The sequence below is a fragment of the Diachasmimorpha longicaudata genome, chromosome 6, assembly GCF_034640455.1.
Source record: "Diachasmimorpha longicaudata isolate KC_UGA_2023 chromosome 6, iyDiaLong2, whole genome shotgun sequence".
Lineage (NCBI taxonomy): Eukaryota > Metazoa > Arthropoda > Insecta > Hymenoptera > Braconidae > Diachasmimorpha > Diachasmimorpha longicaudata.
The window spans coordinates 374175-396693 of NC_087230.1; the positions used below are offsets into that span (position 1 = coordinate 374175).

The 22519-nt window shown below is 45.5% G+C and overlaps 3 protein-coding genes across 3 annotated transcripts; all 3 read right to left on the bottom strand.

The window, feature by feature from the left end:
* Positions 1-695: 695 nt before the first annotated feature.
* Positions 696-1238, bottom strand: LOC135163516 (uncharacterized). The gene is made up of 2 exons (XM_064122995.1): positions 870-1238; positions 696-803 (listed from the first exon to the last, which is right to left on the bottom strand). The coding sequence occupies exons 1-2, from the start codon at positions 1236-1238 to the stop codon at positions 696-698; spliced, it is 477 nt and encodes a 158-aa protein (XP_063979065.1).
* Positions 1239-6229: 4991 nt separating this feature from the next.
* Positions 6230-8965, bottom strand: LOC135163387 (uncharacterized). Its single transcript, XM_064122785.1, has 4 exons — positions 8640-8965; positions 7206-7504; positions 6429-7132; positions 6230-6356 (listed from the first exon to the last, which is right to left on the bottom strand). The coding sequence occupies exons 2-3, from the start codon at positions 7450-7452 to the stop codon at positions 6555-6557; spliced, it is 825 nt and encodes a 274-aa protein (XP_063978855.1). The 5' UTR covers positions 7453-7504; positions 8640-8965; the 3' UTR covers positions 6230-6356; positions 6429-6554.
* Positions 8966-12456: 3491 nt separating this feature from the next.
* Positions 12457-17941, bottom strand: LOC135163517 (uncharacterized). The gene is made up of 10 exons (XM_064122996.1): positions 17764-17941; positions 17365-17689; positions 17050-17109; positions 16851-16958; positions 16589-16606; positions 16319-16545; positions 16025-16267; positions 13595-15910; positions 13384-13535; positions 12457-13320 (listed from the first exon to the last, which is right to left on the bottom strand). The coding sequence occupies exons 1-10, from the start codon at positions 17939-17941 to the stop codon at positions 12457-12459; spliced, it is 4491 nt and encodes a 1496-aa protein (XP_063979066.1).
* Between the last annotated feature and the right edge of the window lie 4578 nt (positions 17942-22519).

Genomic DNA, 22519 nt, shown 5'->3' on the forward strand with positions numbered 1-22519 from the left:
CGCTAGCCGCATCCCACGCCGCTCTCGACGAGAGCATTGCTAGCGTGAAGTCCTCCGGCTCGGTCCGGCCACCTGCAACTCCTTCCCACCGCTTCCGGTCTGCTGCAAACCGTGGGCAGGCGAAGAATACATGCTCCGCATCCTCCACTACGCCCGGGCACGCGGAGCATTCAAGGGATTCCTCATAGCCAAATCTGTGTAGTTCTCCCTTGAAGCAGCCGTGTCTCGACAGCAGCTGCGTGAGATAATACACAAGATGCCGACGCCGGCACCCGGCGCCCCGGGACGCACAACACCCCGGACCCGCTCCGGCGGACCGGCCCGTCTTGATGATAAAAATGTTTGCCGTATGAAGGACGGCGGTGCTCCATATAGGCAAGAAAAGTGAATGGAAGAAATGGTTAGGAGCCGGATAGCTCAGTTGGGAGAGCACCCGATGCATAATCGGAAGGTCCCGGGTTCAAATCCCGGTCTGGACTATCCATTTTTTCAGTAATTTTTCTTGCAAAAATCATATGGAGAATTATCCTGTTATCCCCTTCCTACCTCATCCAAAATCCTATCCAAAGATTTCCTTTGACGTCACAAGAAATGTGGAACGCTATATAAACTTCCCGTCTTGATGATAAAAACACCCGGGTCGCCGGGACCCGGGACCGGCGGACCGGGGCCCGCGGGGTTTGTGTTTTTTATCATCAAGACGGGAAGCTTATATAGCGTCCCCCCGCCCCGCCCGGCGTCGCCCCGGCGGGTGTTGCCGGTGGGTTTTTTTTCGGATTCACCTCACCGTGCTGCCAGAGGACCTAGGTTGAGACATCAGGGATCAGGCGATGAGTCCACCTCCCCTTCGTCGAGTTGGTCCATTTTGCCTGCCAGTTGGCAAAGCTCTCAGCTCTAACCTCATCCGCTTCCGGAGCTCCTTCACGGGTCGCATCGGTGGGTCCAAGCGTTGCTTCCGCTACTCCTGCGTTCTTCCGCCGGTATAACTCCACGCGCTCCTGCGCTATAATTTCTATCGGCATTTTACCGGCAATCACCTCGATGGTACTCTCCGATACCGTGCGGAAAGCGCTGGCTACCCTTAGGGCCCTCAGTCTGTGGCCAGCTGCCAACTTACGCCTGGTCTCCTTAACCTGCAGGGCCTTCGCCCATATAGGGATGGCATACGTCATTACCGACGTTGCCACCGACGCCAACAGTGCTCTACTCCTTTGCTTAGGCCCGCCAACATTAGGCATGAGCCGTGCCAGCGCCGTCCGAACATTCGCGGCTTTTGCCGCGACGTATTCCACTTGGTGCCGAAAGCTGAGCCTGGCATCGATCATCACACTCAGATACTTGATGTACGGTTTGGTGGTAATGTCGGGGTCCCCAGCTCTCAGCGTAATGCTCTCGAGAACCCTTCTCCCCGAGATGAGTACCGCCTCCGTCTTGTGGTCGGCCAAGCATAATCCGACGGAGTCCATCCATGTACGAATCATCTCGAAGGTCCTTTCAAACGTCAGGCTAACTTCCTCCAAGTGCTTACCGACTATGACTGCCGCCACATCGTCCGCGAAGGCTACCAGCTATGCCCCTGGTGGGGGGACCAGTTTCAGCAGGCCATCATACATGACATTCCACAAGAGAGGACCCAGGACCGATCCTTGCGGAACTCCACCTGTGATCCTGTAATCCTGGGCTCCCCTCTCGGTGTCATATATGAGGGTTCTCCCAGCCAAGTAGTCTTCTACCATTGCCCGTAGAGATCCGGAAACATCAAACCCGTCCAGGGCTTTCAGGATGCACTCCCATCTCGCCGTATTGAAGGCATTCCGAACATCTAACGTGGCAACCAGACAATACTTTTGTGTCCCCCTATGCCAACTAGCGCCGGAAATAGCATGCCTAGCTATGTCGACGACTTTGTTCTATGGCCCCCAGAGTGGACCTACACCTCCTGAATCCGAATTGGTTCTCCGCTCGTTGAGGCTCCACCACCGCATCAATCCTTTGATGGATTTCCCGCTCCAGAATCTTACCCGCAGTGTCCAATAGGCAGAGTGGACGATAAGAGGACGGTTCGTCCGGAGGATTCCTCCCCTTCGGGAGCAATACCAACTTCTGCCTCTTCCACCTTGCCGGAAAGGTACCGCCTCTGATGCAGCGCGTGCAGAGATCCGCAAACTGCTCTGGAATTACCTCGATGGCTGCTTTCAGAGCAACATTAGGAACTCCAACCCTCCTGCATGTGTCCATGACCTCATCCCTGGTGACCGGGGGGACGGCTGACGCTCTCCTCTGCGATCGTACCTCCCATTGCTGTTCCTGCTGCGGGAACAGTGCAGATACAATCCTACCCAGAACAATCGGGCACGTAGGCGCTGGGTGGTCTTTCAATCTCCTCATTACCACCGGATACGGCCTCCCCCATGGATTATTCTGGACCCCATCCAACAACTCTCGCCAGGCTAGAGCTTTGCTCCGTTTTATGGCCTTGGCCAGTTTACGGCGCTCCACCTTGTACGCCTGATCTCTTTGCGTGAACTCCGGTTTTGCTCGGGCTCGTTGCGCCGCTCTCCTCGCCGCGTTACGCGCTGCGCGCAGGGCTGCTATGCCGTCGTTCCACCAGTAGACTGGGGGGCGTCTATTGGTGGTACGCTTCCCGGGCATGACGGCATCGCAAGCTTTTGCGATCCTCGCCATTGTGTCCCCGCCCTCTCAGAGACGCTACTTCCTCTTAGCGGGCGGTCCTCCAAAGCGATGAGAAAGCTATTTTGGTCGAACGCTCCCACCTTCCAACCGACGGCCTTGCCCTTTGGCGGTGCTGTCCTCAGTCTCCGGGTAGATGAGACCTCCCAGAGCAGGGCCCGGTGATCGCTCACTGTATATACATCACTAACCTCCCATGAGTGGTTCCCACTAGCTAGGTCACCACTCACGAAGGTCAGGTCCACCATAGAGCTTTGCCCTGCCCGGAAGAACGTCGGTTCTAATCCTTTGTTAAGTAGCACCCGGTCGACTGACGCCATGGCTTCCAACAGCATCTGGCCTCGGAGGTTTGTCGATCTGCTCCCCCAGTCTGTCGCCCACGCGTTGAAATCCTCCGCGATGACCACTGGAGCATGTTGTCTCACGTCTTCTGTTGGTTGGTCCAAGAAGTCCGCAAACTCCTGATTGGAGAGGCTCGGTGGGGCGTAGCAGCTGTATACGTGTATACCCGCTGCTTTGGCCCGAACAAAACCCTGCCCGGCGTTGCTGGCTGGGCCCTCCGGCGGTAACCTACCGCAGACCCAGATGGCGGCCCCGTGGCTGGCGTCGGCGAACCAGCTTTGCGAGTCGATCTCGCGGTATGGCGCCGAGATATATACCATATCGAGCCCGAGCTCCCTGACCGTTTGCCAGAGGAGGTCATGTGCCGTCTCACAGTGATTGAGGTTCACTTGAAGCACCCTCATCTTCGATCCGTCAAGACCTTCTGGAGCGCCGCCTTGAATGCAGGGCACCTACCGCTACCGGCAGTGTGCGCCACGGTTCCGCTGGCTTCCGTCTCCGTAGAAATGGCGCACCTCGGCTCAGGGGCACATTCCGACACTTTGTGTCCGGAGTCCCCAGACCTAACACAAAGCTTGGCCCTGTCGACCAAGCCCTTGCATTGCACTGCCAGATGGCCATAGTGCATAGGCCGACAGAGGCGGAGAGAGACAGTCAGAGAGATAAAGAGAGGGAGAGAGAGACAGAGAGCAGCTGCGAGAGGCAGAGACAGAAAGAGAGAGGCAGAGGGAGATAGAGAGAGACAGTCAGAGAGCGGCATAGAGGGACGGAGAGGCACAGAGAGACACAGAGACAGACGCAGAGAGACTGATAGAGATAGAGCGAGGCAGAGAGAGAGACAGGGAGTGACAGGGAGAGCCACAAGGAGACAGAAAAAGTCAGTGAGAGACAGACAGACGCAGAGGGAGACAGAGAGAGACTGAGAGAGACAGAGAAAAGCGAGAGAGGCAGAGAGAGGCAGAGAGAGGCGGAGAGAGGCCGAGAGAGGCAGAGAGAGGCGCAGAGAGGCAGCGAGAGGCAGAGACAGACAGAGAGAGACAGAGAGAGACATGGAGAGACAGAGAGAGACAGAGAGAGGCAGAGAAAAGCGAGAGAGACAGAGGGAGACAGAGAAAGACAGAAATAGGTTGTGAGGGACAGGTGGAGGCAAAGGCGACAGAGAGAGACAGAGAGAGTGAGAGACTGACAGAGAGACGGAGAGACACTGGGGGACATGGAAAGTGGCAGAGAGAGACAGAGCGAGGCAGAAAGAGACAGAGCGGCAGAGAGAAACAGAGAGAGACAAAGTGAGACAGGGATAGGCAGACAGAGACAGAGGTAGAGAGAGAGAGAGATATGCCGAGGCAGAGAGAGGCAGAGAGAGACAGAGAGACACAGAGAGAGACAGAGGGAGACAGAGAGAGAAAGAGAAGGAGAGAGGGAGAAAAAGGAAGAGAGAGGCAGCAAGAGGCAGAGAGAGACAGAAAGGGACGGCGAGGGACACTGAGGGAGACAGACAGAGTGAGGCAGACAGAGACAGAGGTAGACAGAGAGAGACATGGAGAGGCCAACAGAGGCGGAGAGAGACAGTCAGAGAGACAAAGAGAGGGAGAGACAGACAGAGAGCGGCATAGAGGGACGGAGAGGCACAGAGAGACACAGAGACAGACGCAGAGAGACTGATAGAGATAGAGAGAGGCAGAGAGAGAGCCAGAAGGAGACAGAGAAAGTCAGTGAGAGCAGCACCTGAAGCACTTGGTAGGCCTTGTCACCCTGCAGACCCTACAGTTCACCCAGCCAAACTTGATCCTGGCTCGCTCCCCCATGATTTTCCTGGCCGCCCTTGCTGAGATGACAACCAAGGCCGTTTGGGTCCCTCGGAAGGCTTTCCGCAGCGTCCGAACTGCCTCCGGTCCGAGTAGATACTCACTACCGACCGCTTCCTTTAGGGCCAACAACACCTCCTCTTTGGATGTGACCTCGTCCAGATCCCTAATTTCCAGCTCTTCAAGCGGCCCCTTAGTGAGCACCCGAGCCTCCTCCCCAAGTACGCTCGAGATGGTGCTGCAGAGCTTGGATATCTCGGTAGTATCCTTCTTCCCCTGCGTCAGCAGCATGTCCCCCGTAGCTGTGCGCCTGATACTACGGACACACTCCGCCTGCTCCCTCGGCAGCTCCTTCTCCACCCGCCGCAATATCTCACAGTAATTTTCGCGTGCTGCTCGGCGGACTATCAGGGCGTCCGGCTTCACCGGGGGCCCCCGGGGATTACGCGACCTCTTCTTCTTGCCACTATCCTTATCATTTGGGGGAAGTGGCGGCTTCCTCCCTTTCTCCCTCGTTGGCTCCTTCCTCGCTTTCTTCCTTGCCTTCCTCCCCGTGACCATTTCCCACTCCGAATGATGAGTAGGTTTAGCGGGGGGCAGTGGAGGAAATGAGGCTCCCAGCCTCGCCGGTGGCGTCTGCTGCTTCTTCCTGTTCTCCTCCCTCTCGTGGGTACCCAGCGACACCTTGGACCGCTTCCTCCTAATCCCCACTCGGATCTGACGGTCCTCTTCTACGTCCGTGTCTTTGGTCGTGGTCTCCGAGTCGATTCTCGACCGGCCCGAGTAGAAATTCAATTATGTTTTTGATAAGGCAATGATCCTGAAAACCTCATCTGCGATCAATTACGGATCAGGCTAAATGATCAAGGACTCAATGGGCATGTAACGCTGTGTTTACATCATAATAGGATCGCTCAACCTGATCCAATTCCTATCAGGCAACCTGTTGAGATTCTGATCCAAATCACCTGATCCTAAGAGGACCAGGCATTAAGATCCGATCCATGTCAGGTAATCCTTGGATCAACTGATCGAAATCCCCTGATCCTAAGAGGATCAGACAGTGAGATCCGATTCCTATCAAGTTATCCTTCGAGAATCTCCTCCAAATCACCTGATCCTAATAGGGCACAATGTTCACTCTTCGCAACTGATAATATTTGAGCCATTTCTAACAGTTCTGGATCCAATATCGCTGATAAGTTACTTATCAGTAATTTATAGGATTTTATTATTGATCAAATACGTTTCTTTTTTTATTTAATTTTTATTGTGTTTAGTGCAACTTTGAAATATGCCAACGTTGGGATAAAGCAGGGTCACTTAATGATTAGCATATTGATTATTGTCCCGCCTCCCCTATAGCATTCTCTGGATCCAGTCCTTGATGCCCATCGCCCGTTTTATTCGCTTTTCCCCATGAGCGGCAGTTGTTTATCGTTCCTCCCAAAGCTTGGATGAGGTTTGCTTCTTTGTATGCTGCAATCTTCTTGGTTTTGGCTTCCCGCTGAAAGGCCTCTGGAAAATTCATAAACGATGATCATAACCATTTTCAAATCAGTTTTTCATTGTAAAGTTAATAGAAAATACCTGCGATGCAACACCAGATAGATAGTTCACTGAATACACTTTTGTCTTTTGTTTTCTTTCGCGAAACATAATTCAATCGGACCTCTTTGGGTATTAGGGGCTTCAGCATATAGCCAATATTTTTGGTCAATGAATATTTTGAATTAAGCTTACTGACCATCGCAATGGACTGAAAAATACACATAAATTGAAAACCTTGAAATTTTTGCAGAGGCCATCAAAAAGAAACATGTAAAATCTTCCAATTTTTTCACGAAAATCACGTTCTTCTTCCAATTTTTTATTGAACTGCTGGAATTTGTTGATATCCTCACAATAGTAATCTTTCAATGTGGCAATTGGTTGGTACTCTCCCCGGACATTCCGAGGATCAGCCAATAAATCCTTGATCCCTTGCTGGCCGTCATGAACTTTAACCAGTAGTCCTTGTACCTGGCCTAACGCTGATGTCAAGTTACGCAAATATTTGGAAAAGTCAACTGACTGATCAGAATTTCTTCGTGAAGTTGCTACATGATCAGAAAAGTCCAATGATGACTTTGAGCGAGGAAACGTCATTGGAATGGGTCTGTTTCGCGATTGGAGGGGTCTACCGAAGGGAGTAGCCGAAAAACGCTCTTTTCTTCTAAAAGTTAATTTCTCTGAGTCCTTGCGTTCCTTTGAGCTCAAAGATTCTGATAAGTCATCATAAGATCCTGTTTTATCTGTAAATTATTTGAGTTTAGAAATATAGAAAATTGTGAAAAGCTATGGGATTATAGTTGGAATGACAGTTACTTGTAGTGCTTGAAGGCGAGGGCTGTGATCGTTGCTGTGGTTTTTGAGAATAGTGTGCAGATTCTTCCTGTGTGTCAGAATAACTGAGTACCTTTTTATTTGAGACAGTTCTTTCATCACAAATTTCAGAATTCACAGTACGTGAATGATCAGAAAACTTTTTTTTTTCGTTGATCGTCTTTCCTGGTAAGCATCGACTGAACTGTCGGAAGATGAAACCTTTAAAGTCTTCTTTCTCTTCAAACATAGTCTCCTCTTTCGCACGTCATTCTCTTTGCCTTTTTCATTTGGAGATATTTCTGGAAATAATATAAAATAATCAATTACTTCAAGTTAATAATTAATTTGCAGCGTATACCTGGACGAATGGTATATTTAAATTCGATAAACCGCTTTATTTAAATATCACTAAATAAAAGTTCCTTTTGATAGTAAAAAATGATTTTTTTTTTCGTTGCAATGAAGTTTTATTTGATCTAATCAGATTCTTTCTTTCGATGACATAAATTAAGTCCATCAAATACGTTCTTCATCTGGTAAAGAAAAAATTGAATAGAATGGCTTCATGAATTGAGTAGCGACTTGTATTAAAATTGAATTTTTTGCACTGTTTTTATCAGATATTCGAAGCAGAAAGTTAACGGACTCCGATCTTCCTCTATGAATTCTTTTGCAAGATTTCTTCAAATAGGAATCCTTGAGTATGATTTTTCACATTCTTTCCACTTGAATATTGTAATGAAAACCTATATATTGGACAGTAGAAAAAACAGAAAATATGTGCCAAATATCAAGTAAATACGTCGCATTAAAATAAAAAAAGAGAACTATTCATTTGAACAAATAAATTCTTCATCAGATTATACCTGAGTATAGAGAACCCAAAATAGAGAATTTCAAAATTTTTGGGTATAGAGCACCTGGGTATAGAAAATTTTTTAATTTCTTAGAGTAGCTCTACCTTCTCGATTTGAGTTATTAAGTTTTTTGCCAGGAAAACTTTGTAAAAGTGATAATTCTGAGCTGCAAATTATGGAAATGAACCATAAGATATAAAGATATCGCATTCTTATTTTTTTTACATAAAAATTTTTATAATAAAAAATCTCAACCGGTAAAGTATTGAGAAGACACCCACTATTTTTTTCGCTTTTTCTATAAAAAAGACAGATTTAAATCTTTCATTTTAACGGAGTTATGTGACATTTTGATATTTTCTCTTAAGACCCTGGATTAAATCATAATTTTCATATATTTTTTTTATACAAACAAGAACAGTTATTGAATGGAAGCAAGAAAAACAAACACACAAATCTGATTGAATGTTCAGGTAATAATTTGTAAGTTTCTAGATTCTTTGAATTTAAAAATAAAATTGAAAATATTGACCGGCTTTGATCAATCCTTGTCACTTATGGTATTTTATAAACTTACCAAAAGCACTTGATTTGCCATTGTCAGACTCAACCTCATTAAGGGATCCTTCCAGTTGAGAAAACATGGCATTAATTTCGTCATTATGATAGTCAATCCTTTTAAATTTTAATTTCTTTTTCAACTCCTCAATCTGCAGCTGAACAAACCCTTCATCCGAGGTTGAAAAAGCATATGGATCATCGTTTAATCTTTCCAAGCCATCAAGCGCTAAGTCGCAAGTGTCTCAAGAAAATAAATTAAGAAATTGTCATATATTCCACCCCAACTCTACTTTATTCATTTTCATAAAGAATCCAAAGAAATTTGTGTCAGCTCAGTCACCTTTTTTTGATCAATGTCTCAAACGTTCTAGAAAAAATTTCAGTTTGTTGAAGTACTTGAGAAAAGTTTTTCTGAATTTTTCAGATTCTTTAAAGAAATAGGTATGGAGAGATGAGTTATCTTACATTAATATCAATTCATATCGGTTCAAATGTTCGAATAATTTTTCAATAGATAGAAACTTTTATATTAATATAGGGTCAGCTTGAATGAGAAAGAAAGAGAAAGTAACGCCATTATTCGTGAAAAATTCATCAAAGATTCCCGAAAAGTAGTCTCAGGGTAGAAAAGTGTAAGAAGTAGTAACAAGTAAAAATACTGAAAAACGTATAGAAACAAAATATTAGTTGAAATGATATGGATGTTTTTTTCAAATAAAACTGGTCAGTTGAAAAAGCGATAAATATTTTTAGCGTGGCAGTTTTAATTAACCATTCTTATAACGTTTTATGTGAGATATGGGCATGTAAGAATTTGTTAATTTTTTCCCATGAGAATTGAAGATAGTCGAAATCATAAAAATTCAATTTTTACGAAAGTTTTCAATTTTTTCCCCTCAATATTGGTGGTGCCACCAAGTGGCTTCCCAGGTTACTTATTCACCTGAGTACTTCAATATAATGATTAAATTTATTAATTTTTATTTTTTTTTATATATTAAAGGTTGTGACGTATTTTCGAAGGCTCGCGGAACCCTTCGTCCATCCGCCCGCCCTCTGGCACCGGAACACCCCTCAACCAAATCAGAAAAATCCGTTAGGCGCCAGGTCATTAAAACGGAATGACCACCGTACACAAAATACTCCTCCGCTCTCAGCTTCAATAACTCCGGCAGCTCGGTTCGTTGAGATTCAATTAATCAAAAGCTGAAAGGGGGAATGCAACTGGGACTTTCTTTAAAGCAGCAAAAAAAACAACGCAATTGTCCAAATTGTCGGGGATCACAATGTTTAATAAATAAAAGAACATAAAGAAAATAATCGATACAATCAAAAGAAATCACTTAGATAAATCCCCGGACATCGATCAAGCGTGATCACACAAAAGTTTAACCTATACGATACTGTCACTGGTGTCCAATTAAAATCAAGTAAAACGCTTCTGAAGTCAGCCAACAAGAAAATCAATTCACAGATGTTAAAACGGTCAACTGAGTCATAAATAAATACTGAATGAACAACCGCGGACCAAGACGCAGGTTGCTATAGTCCGAAACATAAAACATAATTTAAATCAAACCACGGAGCCACAAAGCTCCATCGCTGTCGGAAAAGTCAGACAAATTAATCAGAATCTAAACGTTATAATATTGTCAAAATACTCCAGTGATTCGGAACCGTAACGCACAAATCGATAAGTCTGCGTGACCTCGAACAACCAAAATTCCAATCAATCAATACACAATAATCCAGAGGTCACGCGACCGTGAAATTACAGAAATCAGACTAGAATTCGATGGCGAGAGATTGATGAGTTTTGCGACACGAATCATCGGACAGAAGTCGCAATACTCATCATAGAAAATTCGCTAACATTTCTCCACAGCCCCGAAGTTTAACAATCCTTAAACAAATCTCAAGAAATTTCCAGAGCGAGAGAGTAACGAGTCCGCGACACCAATCATCAAACAGAAGTCGCAGGACTCACTCCGGACCGTTAATTAACAAATTCCCATTTAAACTAATTCTAACACAATCTGCAGAATGAGAGAGAGAGAGAGTTGAAAAAAAAATCGCTGAGAGAAGTGGCCAGAGATCCCTGGACAGAAGAATTCAACTAACGGTCCGCAGGACCCAGGTGTACAGAACACCAACAAAACCGGGATCTCTGCCCACAATCTTTACACAAATTCCAAAAAAAACTAAACAAATGGCCACCACGCTCACCCTGAGACTCCATCTTTCCCTCGGATCCGTCCTCAAAAATGCTTTACAGCCTCAACGGGAACCTCGGCGAAATGGCGTCCGTGGCACCACACAATTAACACACAGGTCTGCTCTGAATGTCCACCAAACAGGAAGTGATTTCCCTCGCCACGTGAAAATCCGCAACAGGTCGGTAACCTGATGATTTCAGGTGATTGTGAGTGGGGGGGGGGTGATCGTCGTCATTTCCCACCAATCCCCCACGACCAGCCATGCGCAACATGCCCATTCATTACGGCGCATGTGCCATCAACTACAACTAGGCTCAATTAACCGCATCATCCGTGCGTTAATTACTACCCATGAGACTAGTAACCCTACTGATTAACGTAGTCCTATATTCCCATTAATCGCGAGACCTCGTGCTCTGGTGAGACGTCACTTCCGTGTTAATTAATAGCTGGATTGTGGCTCCCTCATAGACCACATTGCAAATCCAGTCATCAGCCAAAATCCGGAGTTTGCCGGCCACTGCGTCACTTCCGGGTAGAGGATTCCTGGAGGGTGGCTCCAACGTCGGCCAACCCAACCGCTCCTTCATCCTCTCAATGCTCCTGCAGCCTCACGCCATCTCCCGGCTTCCCCAGGATCCTCGCCGTCGTCCTCAGCGGGAACGCGGTGGCGCGTAGTTCAATTTAAAACAAAATAAAATCATAAATAACCAACTCTATCCTCCTCTCTACTCGAACCCTCGCCATCGAAGGTGGCTTCCCGCCTGGTGGACGTCTCCCGAATCGCGGAACGGTCGAGGACCAGTAACGCGGTAAAATACCACGTCACAAGGTTTACTCACAATAAATTAACTCACGATTTACGAATTAAGAGGGCTTAAAAATTTATTCAAATCCTTTTACATTTGTTTAACTCGATTGGGTAAGAAGTGAAGACTTATTTCTTAGAGAATTGCGCGTGGAATGACTTGAGTTCCCCTTTTTTGTTAAATTGTGTCAGTAAGTAAAAATGGGTTGGTCTTATGAATAGTGGACCCTATTGGTGCATCAAAAATGAAGTGGGAGTAAAGATGACACGTGTCTGAGTTCGAACCAACACAAACAACAACAAAAAAAGGCCATGTGGTTTCATTTGAGTGAAGGTGACTCTGGATATTTATTTTCTAGATTTTTAAATAAAAGAATTTAGGGAACAATGAATGCAGCTAAAGTTTGGAACAACGAGGCGATTGTGGGTGATTTATGGGTCCCTCACTTCCTACCCAACCGTTACATTCTGGGTGGCTAACGTAATGAGTAAAATAATAAAATAAAAAAATATATGTTTAGTTATATTCATGAAAGGTTGAGTCAAATTCAACTGTTGTTAAGATGTTATTTCTCCTTCCAGATTAAAATAAAAGTAAGAACAATAATGAACTAAGATTATTAATTACTTTATATTTGATAAACAAATTAGAATAAACAATTACGAGTATAAAAAATTTCCGTACGGAACATGCTCCCCCCGTTGAGAGCGTTGCGATCAAAAGAAAAAAGTGATTGGAATACAGTATATGTAAAATAATAAAAAAAATAAGGTCATCTAAATAATCATGCCCCCCTTGTATACATGTTTCATTTCTCACCGACATTGTTTAACGAGACCGGGAGTGGAGCAATTTTCGTTAAATTCCTTTGCAAAATTCCATTACTGGTTTTGATAGAGGCAACTCTGACAATATTGTCCTTTCCTGGATGAAGCTCCACCATGCGGCCCAGCCTCCACTGCATCGGGGGTAGGTTATCCTCTTTCAAGATGACGATAGATCCCAATTGAATATCTTGATTCCCAGTATTCCATTTTCGTCTGATGTTTAATTCATTTAAATACTCCTTATACCACCGAACCCAAAAATCTCGACGAACCTTCTGGATATGTTCCCAGTTAGACATACGATTATTAGGAATGGAGGTGAAATCTTTCTCAGGTACATTCGTTAGTGCGTCTCCAATTAAGAAATGACCAGGTGTTAGGACCAAGATATCGGTTGGATCAGAAGACATGGCTGCGAGTGGTCTAGAGTTGAGTATAGCTTCAATATCAATGATGAGCGTGGTCATTTCTTCAAATGTAAATACTTCAGATCCAATGACTCGAACGAGATGGTGTTTACAACATTTCACTGCTGCTTCCCAGATTCCCCCAAAATGAGGAGACAATGGAGGAATGAATTTCCAGTCAATACCTTGATTAATTAAAGCATTGTGGGTCTTCGTATTGTTCTCAGCAGACTGAAGATGACCAATTATTTCCTTCAGTTCATTATTAGCTCCGACAAAATTTGTGCCATTATCGGAATGGATGCTAATTGGTTTTCCCCTTCGACCAACAAAACATTTCAAACCCCCAAGGAATCCTGCTGTGGTCATATCGCTGACAAGTTCAAGATGTACTGCCTTGGTAGCCATGCAGGTGAACACTGCTACATACGCCTTCACCTTGACTCGATTGCGGAATTTCTTCTATTTTATGTAGAAAGGGCCGCAATAATCAACTCCAACGTTGATGAATGGTCGAGTGAATCCTGTAACCCTATTCTCTGGCAAATCTCCCATAGTGTATTTAGGAATCAATGGATTTGCACGGCAACACGTCACGCACTTGCGAATTATTTTCCTCACTGTTCGATGATAAGATCTGTTACTCGTTCGTTCTTGGGAAGAATAATCGGGTGTTTTTGATCAAAGGATATTGGTGCGTTGTTTAATCTGCCTTCCATTCTAATTATTCCTTCTTTATCGATGACTGGAGTGAGATGGCGCAACTTCTTCGATTGAAACCTTGGAGATTGTAATGGGTCCCTGACTGCGTCCTTGGATTCATCTGCATCTTTCAGTGGAGGAAGATCATCTAGGAAGGCTCTTCCTTGTATTTCCTTGATAATCCAGTGATGGGCAAACTCGAGTTCGGGTAGAGTTAACAATACTTTATTGACATGTAAAGCCTTGTTGCTGGGTTTAAATCTGAAACAGAAGGCTAGCGAGCGAATCAAAGTGTTAAAGGATGTGAAATTATTGTATTCGATTGGATTATTTATTGTGAGCTTCAAGCACATGATTTTGGCTGCAGGGTCTTTGTCAGAAAATTCGACATGGTTTTTTGGCCATTGGCTTTCTTGATTGGTTAACCAGCTTGGGCCGTGGTGCCATAGGGTGTTCTGGATAAATTCAATTGGATATTGACCCCTTGATAACGGATCTGCAGGATTGTCGTTGGTTGAAACATACCGCCATTGACAATGTTTTGTGTTATCTTGGATATCATTCACTCGATTGGCTACAAACGTTTTTAATTTGTGTGTCTCGCTCTTGATCCAATGTAATGTAATTATCGAATCACTCCAAAGGATAGTTTCGGATATAGGTACAGTGAGGGCTTCCTGGACAGTTTTGTATAATTCGGAAAGGACATGGGCTGCACATAACTCGAGTCTGGCAGTGGAAAAATATTTCATGGGTGAAACTCTAGACTTGGAGCAGAGTAGAGTGATTTGAACTTGGTTGGCTGGATTGGTTGATCTAAGATAAATACAGGCTTCGTAGCCAGTATTACTGGCATCCGCGAAACCGTGGATTTGAATGGTTGTGAAATTGGTTGATATTGCATGACGGGTGAAATGCAAATTGTCAATGGCCGGCAATTGTTTACAAAATTCATTCCAATCAGTGTGAAGGTGGCTTGGTATCGATACATTCCAATGCACCTTTGTCTCCCATAATTTCTGCATCACACATTTTGCTTTAAGAATAATTGGACCCAAAAGTCCAAGGGGATCAAAAATTGATGCAATTTCGGAAAAAATCTTTCGTTTGGTGATTGAATTTCCTGATATGATAGATCTCGCCTTATAGGTGATACAGTCATTCTCTGAATTCCATGATATCCCAAGAGTTTTTAATGTCTTATCACTATCTAGTTGCAATTTTTTATTGATGTGTTCAGCCGGGAGACCTTTTAACAATCTGAAGTCGTTGGAGGCCCATTGACGCAAATTTAAACCCCCTCGGGTGAGCAATGCAGTAATTTCTTGCCGTGCACTTATAGCTTCTTCAATATTGTTAAATCCAGTCAACAAATCGTCAACATATAAATCATTTTTAAGAATTCGTGCTGCCGTGGGAAAGTCCTTGGTTTCTTCAGTTGCTAACTGTTGTAACGCTCTAATAGCTAAAAATGGTGCACATGATAAACCGAATGTGACAGTGTTCAATTGATAAGTTATTATTTCACCATTATTATTACGCCATAATATTCTCTGATAATTGCGATCTTCTTCTCGTATCAAAAACTGCCGATACATTTTCTCAATATCTCCAGTTAAAACGTAATTATATTGTCTTAATCGTAATATTAATGTGAATAAGCTATCTTGAATAGTGGGTCCAATCAACAATGATTCGTTAAGAGAAATGCTTGATGATGATTTGGTTGAACCATCAAACACTACCCTAACTTTGGTTGTTAAACTGCTTTCTTTAATAACGGCGTGATGTGGCAAATAAAAACCTGGCTCATCAACATCAGAAGTTTCAGACATGTGTTTTAAATCCAAATATTCCTGTATAACTGATGAATATTGAAATTTCAATTGAGGATCTCGATCTAATTTTCTCTCTAGGGAATAAAATCGTTGTAATGCTCTATTTCTGGATTCTCCCAACATTTCTCCTTTGGCATTGAAAGGTAATGCAACAATTAATCGTCCGGATGAATGTCTCGTGCAATTATGGACGAAATGATTTTCTGCTGCATGTTCTTCTCGAGATACAAATTTATGCTTGGGGAGCTCTTCAATTTCCCAAAATTGAGTGATGGTACGATCCAAATTAAGAGAATGACATGATGGTTGAAATGTGGATTTGTTTTCTATTATATCTCCTCCAAGTACCCATCCCAGACGTGTTTTTTGAAGATATAAATCTTGGTTATCCTTAGATGACAAGTTGTGCTGTCCAATGCAAAATAATGATAGTGTCGGACCTGAACCCAATATCATGTCGATTGGGGCTGGTTTGAAAAATTCTGGATCTGCTAATTTTAGGTTTTTTGGAATTTTGATGGTTTGTCGCTAAATGACTTCAGTTGGGGTAAATTCTGATATTTTTGGAACTGTTAAAAAATTGATGGATTTGTTGTACTTGCCGCTGATAGATTGAATTTGGGCAGAGATGCTGTGTTTCGTGTAGGTGGCTGTGTCGTTGAGTGTCCCGACGGGAAGAATGCATCGTCTCTTCGGAAGTCCCAATTGAGTTGCCAATTTTTCTGTGATAAAATTGGCTGAAGAACAGGTATCCAGCAATGTTCGACATGCTATTGGTTGATGGTGGTTATCGATCACATATAATTTTGCACTAATCACTATTTGTTGATTTGGGATGTTAGCAGCTAAATTTGATACTGAGATGGGTGCGAGGAGATCACTTGATTGTCATTCACGATTCGAGTTGTCACATTTTCCTACAGTTGATGGATTGTTGTAAGAAACAGGTGGATGTATTGCCTTGTGAAGTAGTGTATTGTGGCGTTCCTTGCAGGCCCAGCAATTGGTTCGTGAATGGCAATTGTCAACTTGATGATTGTCTCGCAGACAATTAATACACATTTTTCCATCGGTGATGATCTTCAAACGTTGAGTTGGTATTAGACCTCTAAATTTTTCACATCTAAAAAATGGATGCACGTCTTCTCCTCACAATGAGTGTTCACTCGCACAGTGTCTTGATACTGGGGAGGTGATTGTTGGAAGGTTTAAATATTTGCGAATTGTTAATTAAAAAATGAGTTTAATTATTATAATGTCACTTTCACTTTATTACACAAAAAAAAGAAAGAATGTTCCAAAATTAAAAATTTGCTTAAGGATATCAAACATACAAAACTAAATATTTGTTTATCGACGGGGAAGTCTATTGATATTTAATACATCGCGAGGATGGAAAAACTGTTTTTTATTCGAAAGGAGTTTAACCGGAACGCGGTGTAACTGTAACAATCGAATATGTTACCGATAGAAATAATGTAGGAATTATATCTGATCAGTGACGCGATAACTGCGGATCGTATCTCGGAAGAAAAACTAAAAAACCGAAAAAAAGAGAGAGCGTCGTGAAAAATCCATGCCCTCTTTGCAGAAAGCACGGACCATGACGAAGGTCACCCTAACTGACCTTTTCCCAGGAATCTCAAAGGCAATAAAATTCAAAGACAACCCTGAGTAATTAGGGACTCTTCAAGACCCCAAAGCAGGCTAAAATCTTGGGAGTCAATAAAAATATTTCTTATTCCCCATCCGTGTCTGCTGAAGGGATTAGAGGGAAAATTTCGAAGAGTGTACAATAAAATAATTTAGCGGACAGGCAGATGTTTTTTCAAATTGCTAATTTTATAGTCCCCAAAAATGAGACTAGTTTTAGGAATAATAAAAACCCTATCCGCGACGGAACAATGAGCATTTCCTTCCAGAAGTGATCGCGAAGGCTTGCCCATAAGGTCTTCTCTGAGGTTGAACCTTCTTGTAGTTGCCGTGAAAATAATTGTTGTTGGTGCGTGGAATTGTTTCATTTTTCCTATTCAGTAATCTCATAGCTCTGTCAGATAAAAATTCTAACATTTCATGTAGACTTGGGAAAGTTCCTTTCTTAATATGATTATTCCACTCATCATTTGTAATTTCATGAATCTTCCGTTCGAGTGTAATCACCATAATTTCATCTGTTAAATTCTTATCTAAGAATTTAAGAGCTGCTAGGTGTTGACGGGTTGCATCTACGAGTTTAGTTAGTCCTTGTGAGGTTTCTTTCTCTTGGACTGGTAAATCGAGCAATAAATTCAAATGTCTCGATACGATAATTCGAGGATCAGAATATGATTGCTCCAATAACTTCCAATGTTCTTCATAACTTTCACCAGTGATTGAGAGCATTTGTATTTTGTCATATGCTGGTCCTGTGAGAACTCCCCGAAGAAATGATAATTTATCATCTTTACTGATATCATCATGCCTGCCAATCCTTGCTTGAAATTCAGATTTGAAATTGATCCAATTTTCGACTTCTCCATTGAACTTATGTAAAGGTTGTTCTGGCAGTTTGAATTTCCTTTGCTTTAGGATAGGACTGATGACGAGGAATTCCTGCACTGGTGCTAGCATCTGCGTTGACTATGTTGAGGTTTGTTTGAGGTTGTCCACGCGCAATTGCCAAAAGTCTTTCCGCTTCAGCAACATTTTCATAATAGTTGCCTTCGATATCAAATCTTGTTTCGATATCGTAATGTTGTGATTCAGGGTCACGTTCTGCTAACTGATCCATTAGTTTCTCAAAATCCTCGAAATATACTTGATATTTATTCATACGATCTATGATTTTGGAAACATCGATAGTCTTGTTGATGAAAATCATTAAAAAGTTTTTAATAGCTGTGTTCCGACCTTTCCAAGAAGGGAATTTGCCAGTGATTGACTTAATGTGAGTTTGTGTTTCATCAGGAGTGATAGTATTTCCACTAGAGTCACCCATTGTCACTGAACTTCCTTCTCACAGAGTTCAATTTTTAAATTCTGTGGTCACACTTTATTTCACTGTCTTTGATTTGTTATTGTTATTATTATCACTATAATTCACTGAATCCGGCTCGAAGGACCATTTGTTGCCACCAAGTGGCTTCCCAGGTTACTTATTCACCTGAGTACTTCAATATAATGATTAAATTTATTAATTTTTATTTTTTTTTATATATTAAAGGTTTACTCACAATAAATTAACTCACGATTTACGAATTAAGAGGGCTTAAAAATTTATTCAAATTCTTTTACATTTGGTTAACTCGATTGGGTAAGAAGTGAAGACTTATTTGTTAGAGAATTGCGCGTGGACTGACTTGAGTTCCCCTTTTTTGTTAAATTGTGTCAGTAAGTAAAAATGGGTTGGTCTTATGAATAGTGCATCGTATTGGTGCATCAAAAATGAAGTGGGAGTAAAGATGACACGTGTCTGAGTTCGAACCAACAAAAACAACAAAAAAAGGGCCATGTGGTTTCATTTGAGTGAAGGTGACTCTGGATATTTATTTTCTAGATTTTTAAATAAAAGAATTTAGAGAACAATGAACGCAGCTAAAGTTTGGAACAACGAGGCGATTGTGGGTGATTTATGGGTCCCTCCCTTCTTACCCAACCGTAACATTCTGGGTGGCTAACGTAATGAGTAAAATAATAAAATAATAAAAAATATGTTTAGTTATATTCATGAAAGGTTGAGTCACATTGAACTGTTGTTAAGATGTCATTTCTCCTTTCAGATTAAAATAAAAGTAAGAACAATAATGAACTAAGATTATTAATTACTTAATATTTCTCAGCCCCGGACCTCTCTATAAACGAGACGAAGGGGAGGGTTTGAGTCACCTACTGAGCGCGTCTCCAGGTGGCGGATAGGAGGGGACCGGAGTATGAGTGGCACCTTGGGACCGGAGACAGGAGGCTGGAAAGAGCACCTGAATCTGGATTTCCGGGGTACACTTCGGATACCGGTCTGCGATGACTATAACGTCGACCTACGGAAGTAAAAACCCGTCAGGAAGACCCAAAGCATCGCCGCGGACCAGACTCCCCAAGCTAAGGTGGAAGTTATCGTGCCGAGGGCTGAATGACACTGGGGAACAGTGTCTCAAACGATACCCTTGGGGAACCAGGCAGCACCCCATTGTATGCATGCCTTACCTCCGCATCCAGGCTCTGCCGGGGTGGACCTTCTTTTGCTGGTTACTCGTGGGAATAACATGGACCCATCAAATAATAATAAAAATTTTAACGCCGATGACGGTGCCCTCTCTGAGGGAACGGCAGAGGCTTACAGGTCGGAGGAGAGCACGATCTGCGCTAGGGCTCCGGAAGGGGAACAAGCGCAGATACAAATGGAAGTGGAGGGTGAGCCAGCCTCAGAGGGGCCTACCAGTGGTGGGCCCGCTGTCGCTGACCCTACCCTGGGGAAGAGGAGGAAGGGTAGGACGGGTGCGGAGAAGCGCCGGGCCCGCCAGGCTAGGCTGAAAGCCGAGGCCTCGCGGGATCAGCAATCTCCGCAGAAAGGGACCGCGACGGAGGAGAAGGAGGAACAGGGGACAGGGCCCAAGAGGCCCAGGTCCTCAGGATCCACTCCCCCCGAAGTGGCCATGCCCAAGAAGAAGGCACGGGCAATGGAAGGACTGGGGGCAACCTCTTTCAGAGAGGCGGCGAAGGGTGGAGGCAGGGTGGCCGTAGTGCCAACTGGCCATCCGGAGCTGTCCCTGACAAGGGAACAGGCCAACCTAGTCCAGGAGGCGCTAGTGGCGGCGTTGTTCGGGACTGACCAAGATGGTCAGCTCCCGAGCTTCGACGGCCACTGGTATGACGATGGCGTGCTGTGGGTGGCATGCGCGGACAGTCGATCGAGAGAGTGGTTGACTACCGTGGTGCCCACCCTGGCACCCTGGGAAGGGGCCACCCTTATCCTGGTGGATAAGGAAGCGCTCCAGAAGCTGATCAGGGTTACGGCCTTTCTCCCGGGAAAACCCGTGGGAGCGGCTATGGCTCTTGAGAGGCTGAGGATGCAGAACCGGGCCCTCACCACAGGCAAGTGGAGGGTGTCGGACTGCCGGAGCGGGGAGGAGGGGCTCAACATGGTGTTGGGAGTAGACCCCAAGTCCCTAGAGGCCCTGAAGGGTTTGGGGATGGCCCCATTCTACTGCCTCGGCCGGGCTCGTTTCTACGAGACCCAGCGGAGAGCGGCGGAGGGAAAGGCGCCCCAGGGAAAGTGGTCGCTGACCAAGGGGGGTCAGCGACCGCAGGGGAGTGGAGAGGGCAGGAGGGAGCGCCAAAGGGTCCGGGTGGACAGGAGAGTGCCCCAGTAACTGCCAGGGAAGGCGCCCGCGAGGGAGGAGGAAAGGAGTGCGAGGAAGGCTCTCTCTTACAGAGGGACCCCCTTGCCCCTGCAAGGCCTCTGCTGAGCGGACGCACCAAGGGCCGAAGAGGAAGGCCGCCTCTGGTGAGAGGGGGCGCGGCAGGAACTGGGAGAGGGTCTCAAGGGACCCTCAACTGGGCCCTGCCGGGCTCATCCCACTCAGGGCAGGTTAGGGCGCCACCAGGCGACCCTGCCTAACGGCCCACCAATGGCCAGGGGGACAAGGGGGGAAGGAGCAGAGGGCAATATGCAGGGAGACGGCTTAGGCGCTCTGCTAGTCCACTGCTCCCAGATTAACTTGCAGCACTGCAAGCCTGCGACTGCCCTGCTGAGTCGCAGCCTAGCAGTAGAGCATACAGACATATGCCTTATACAAGAGCCCTGGCAACACGGAGGCTCGGTAAAAGGCCTATCTGGAGGCGAGGTGGAGCTATTCTATGCTCGAGGCGACCTGGGCCCCAGGGCCTGCATTGCTGTCAAAAGAGCGTGCGGAGCCAGGGGAATGGCCAACTTCTGCCACAGAGACTTGGTGGCGGTTGTCGTGAGACTTCGGGAGGAGGCCGGTGCGGAGGACATAGTTTTCTGCTCGGCTTACTTCCCACATGACTCGCCGACACCACCACCTACCAATGAGCTGCGTGATCTGGTGAATCACTGCAGAGCTAGAAAGTTGCCGCTCATCATAGGTTGTGACGCAAACGCGCAGAACGTGGTGTGGGGCAGCGAAAGATGTAATGACAGGGGCACTGCTCTCCTGGAATTTATGGCAGACGTGGACCTAGAGATCCTAAACAGGGGCTCGAGGCCCACGTTCGTCACTTCTCGCTGTCAATGTATCATTGACGTAACCATGTGCACCCGCCGGCTGGCGAGGCGATGCAGGGACTGGAGGGTGGACCGGGAGGACACACTCTCTGACCATCGACGCATCAGATTTAGCATAGAGGGCTGTGCCCAACCGCAGCAGGACCGCCTGCGCAGAAACCCAAGGGCCACCGACTGGGACTCCTTCGAGAGGAACCTGGAGGAAAGGCTCGGGGTTGGACGCGTTAGGCCCTGCAGGGAGGACCGGTTAGAGGACGAGGTGGAAAGAACCCACGTTGCCCTAACTGAATCCTTCGAGACGGCATGCCCGGCTAGACGTTGCAGGAAGGGAAATAAATTGCCTTGGTGGAGCCGTGAGTTGGACAGGCTGAGAAGCCAGTCCAGGAGGCTCGGAAACCGAGCGCACAAATCGAAGAGGGCCGAAGACTGGACTCTGTACAGAAATGTGCAGAGAGAGTACAAGAGGCTCATAAAACGATCAAAGGAGCTCACCTGGAGGACATACTGTGAGGAACTGGAGGCGCTTTCAGGCATCTCCAGGCTTCGCAGGGTCTTCTCGGGGGGCCCTTCACAACGGCTGGGTGGAATCACGCTGGCAAGCGGAGAGACCATCACAGAACCGCGAGAGGTCCTTGAGCATCTGGTTCGCGCGCATTTCCCGGACTCTATTATCGAGCTTCCAGGAGAGTGCCTGGAAGTGGACTGGAAGCGAACAGGAAGCGGCGATCCCGACTGGGAGCTAGCCGCACGAGGAGTAACGCTGGACAGGCTGCAATGGGCGGTGGACTCCTTCGAAATGTACAAGAGTCCAGGTCCGGATGGGATACATCCGGCCCTCTTGCGAAGAGGGGGGCCATTGCTCCTGCGCAGACTGATA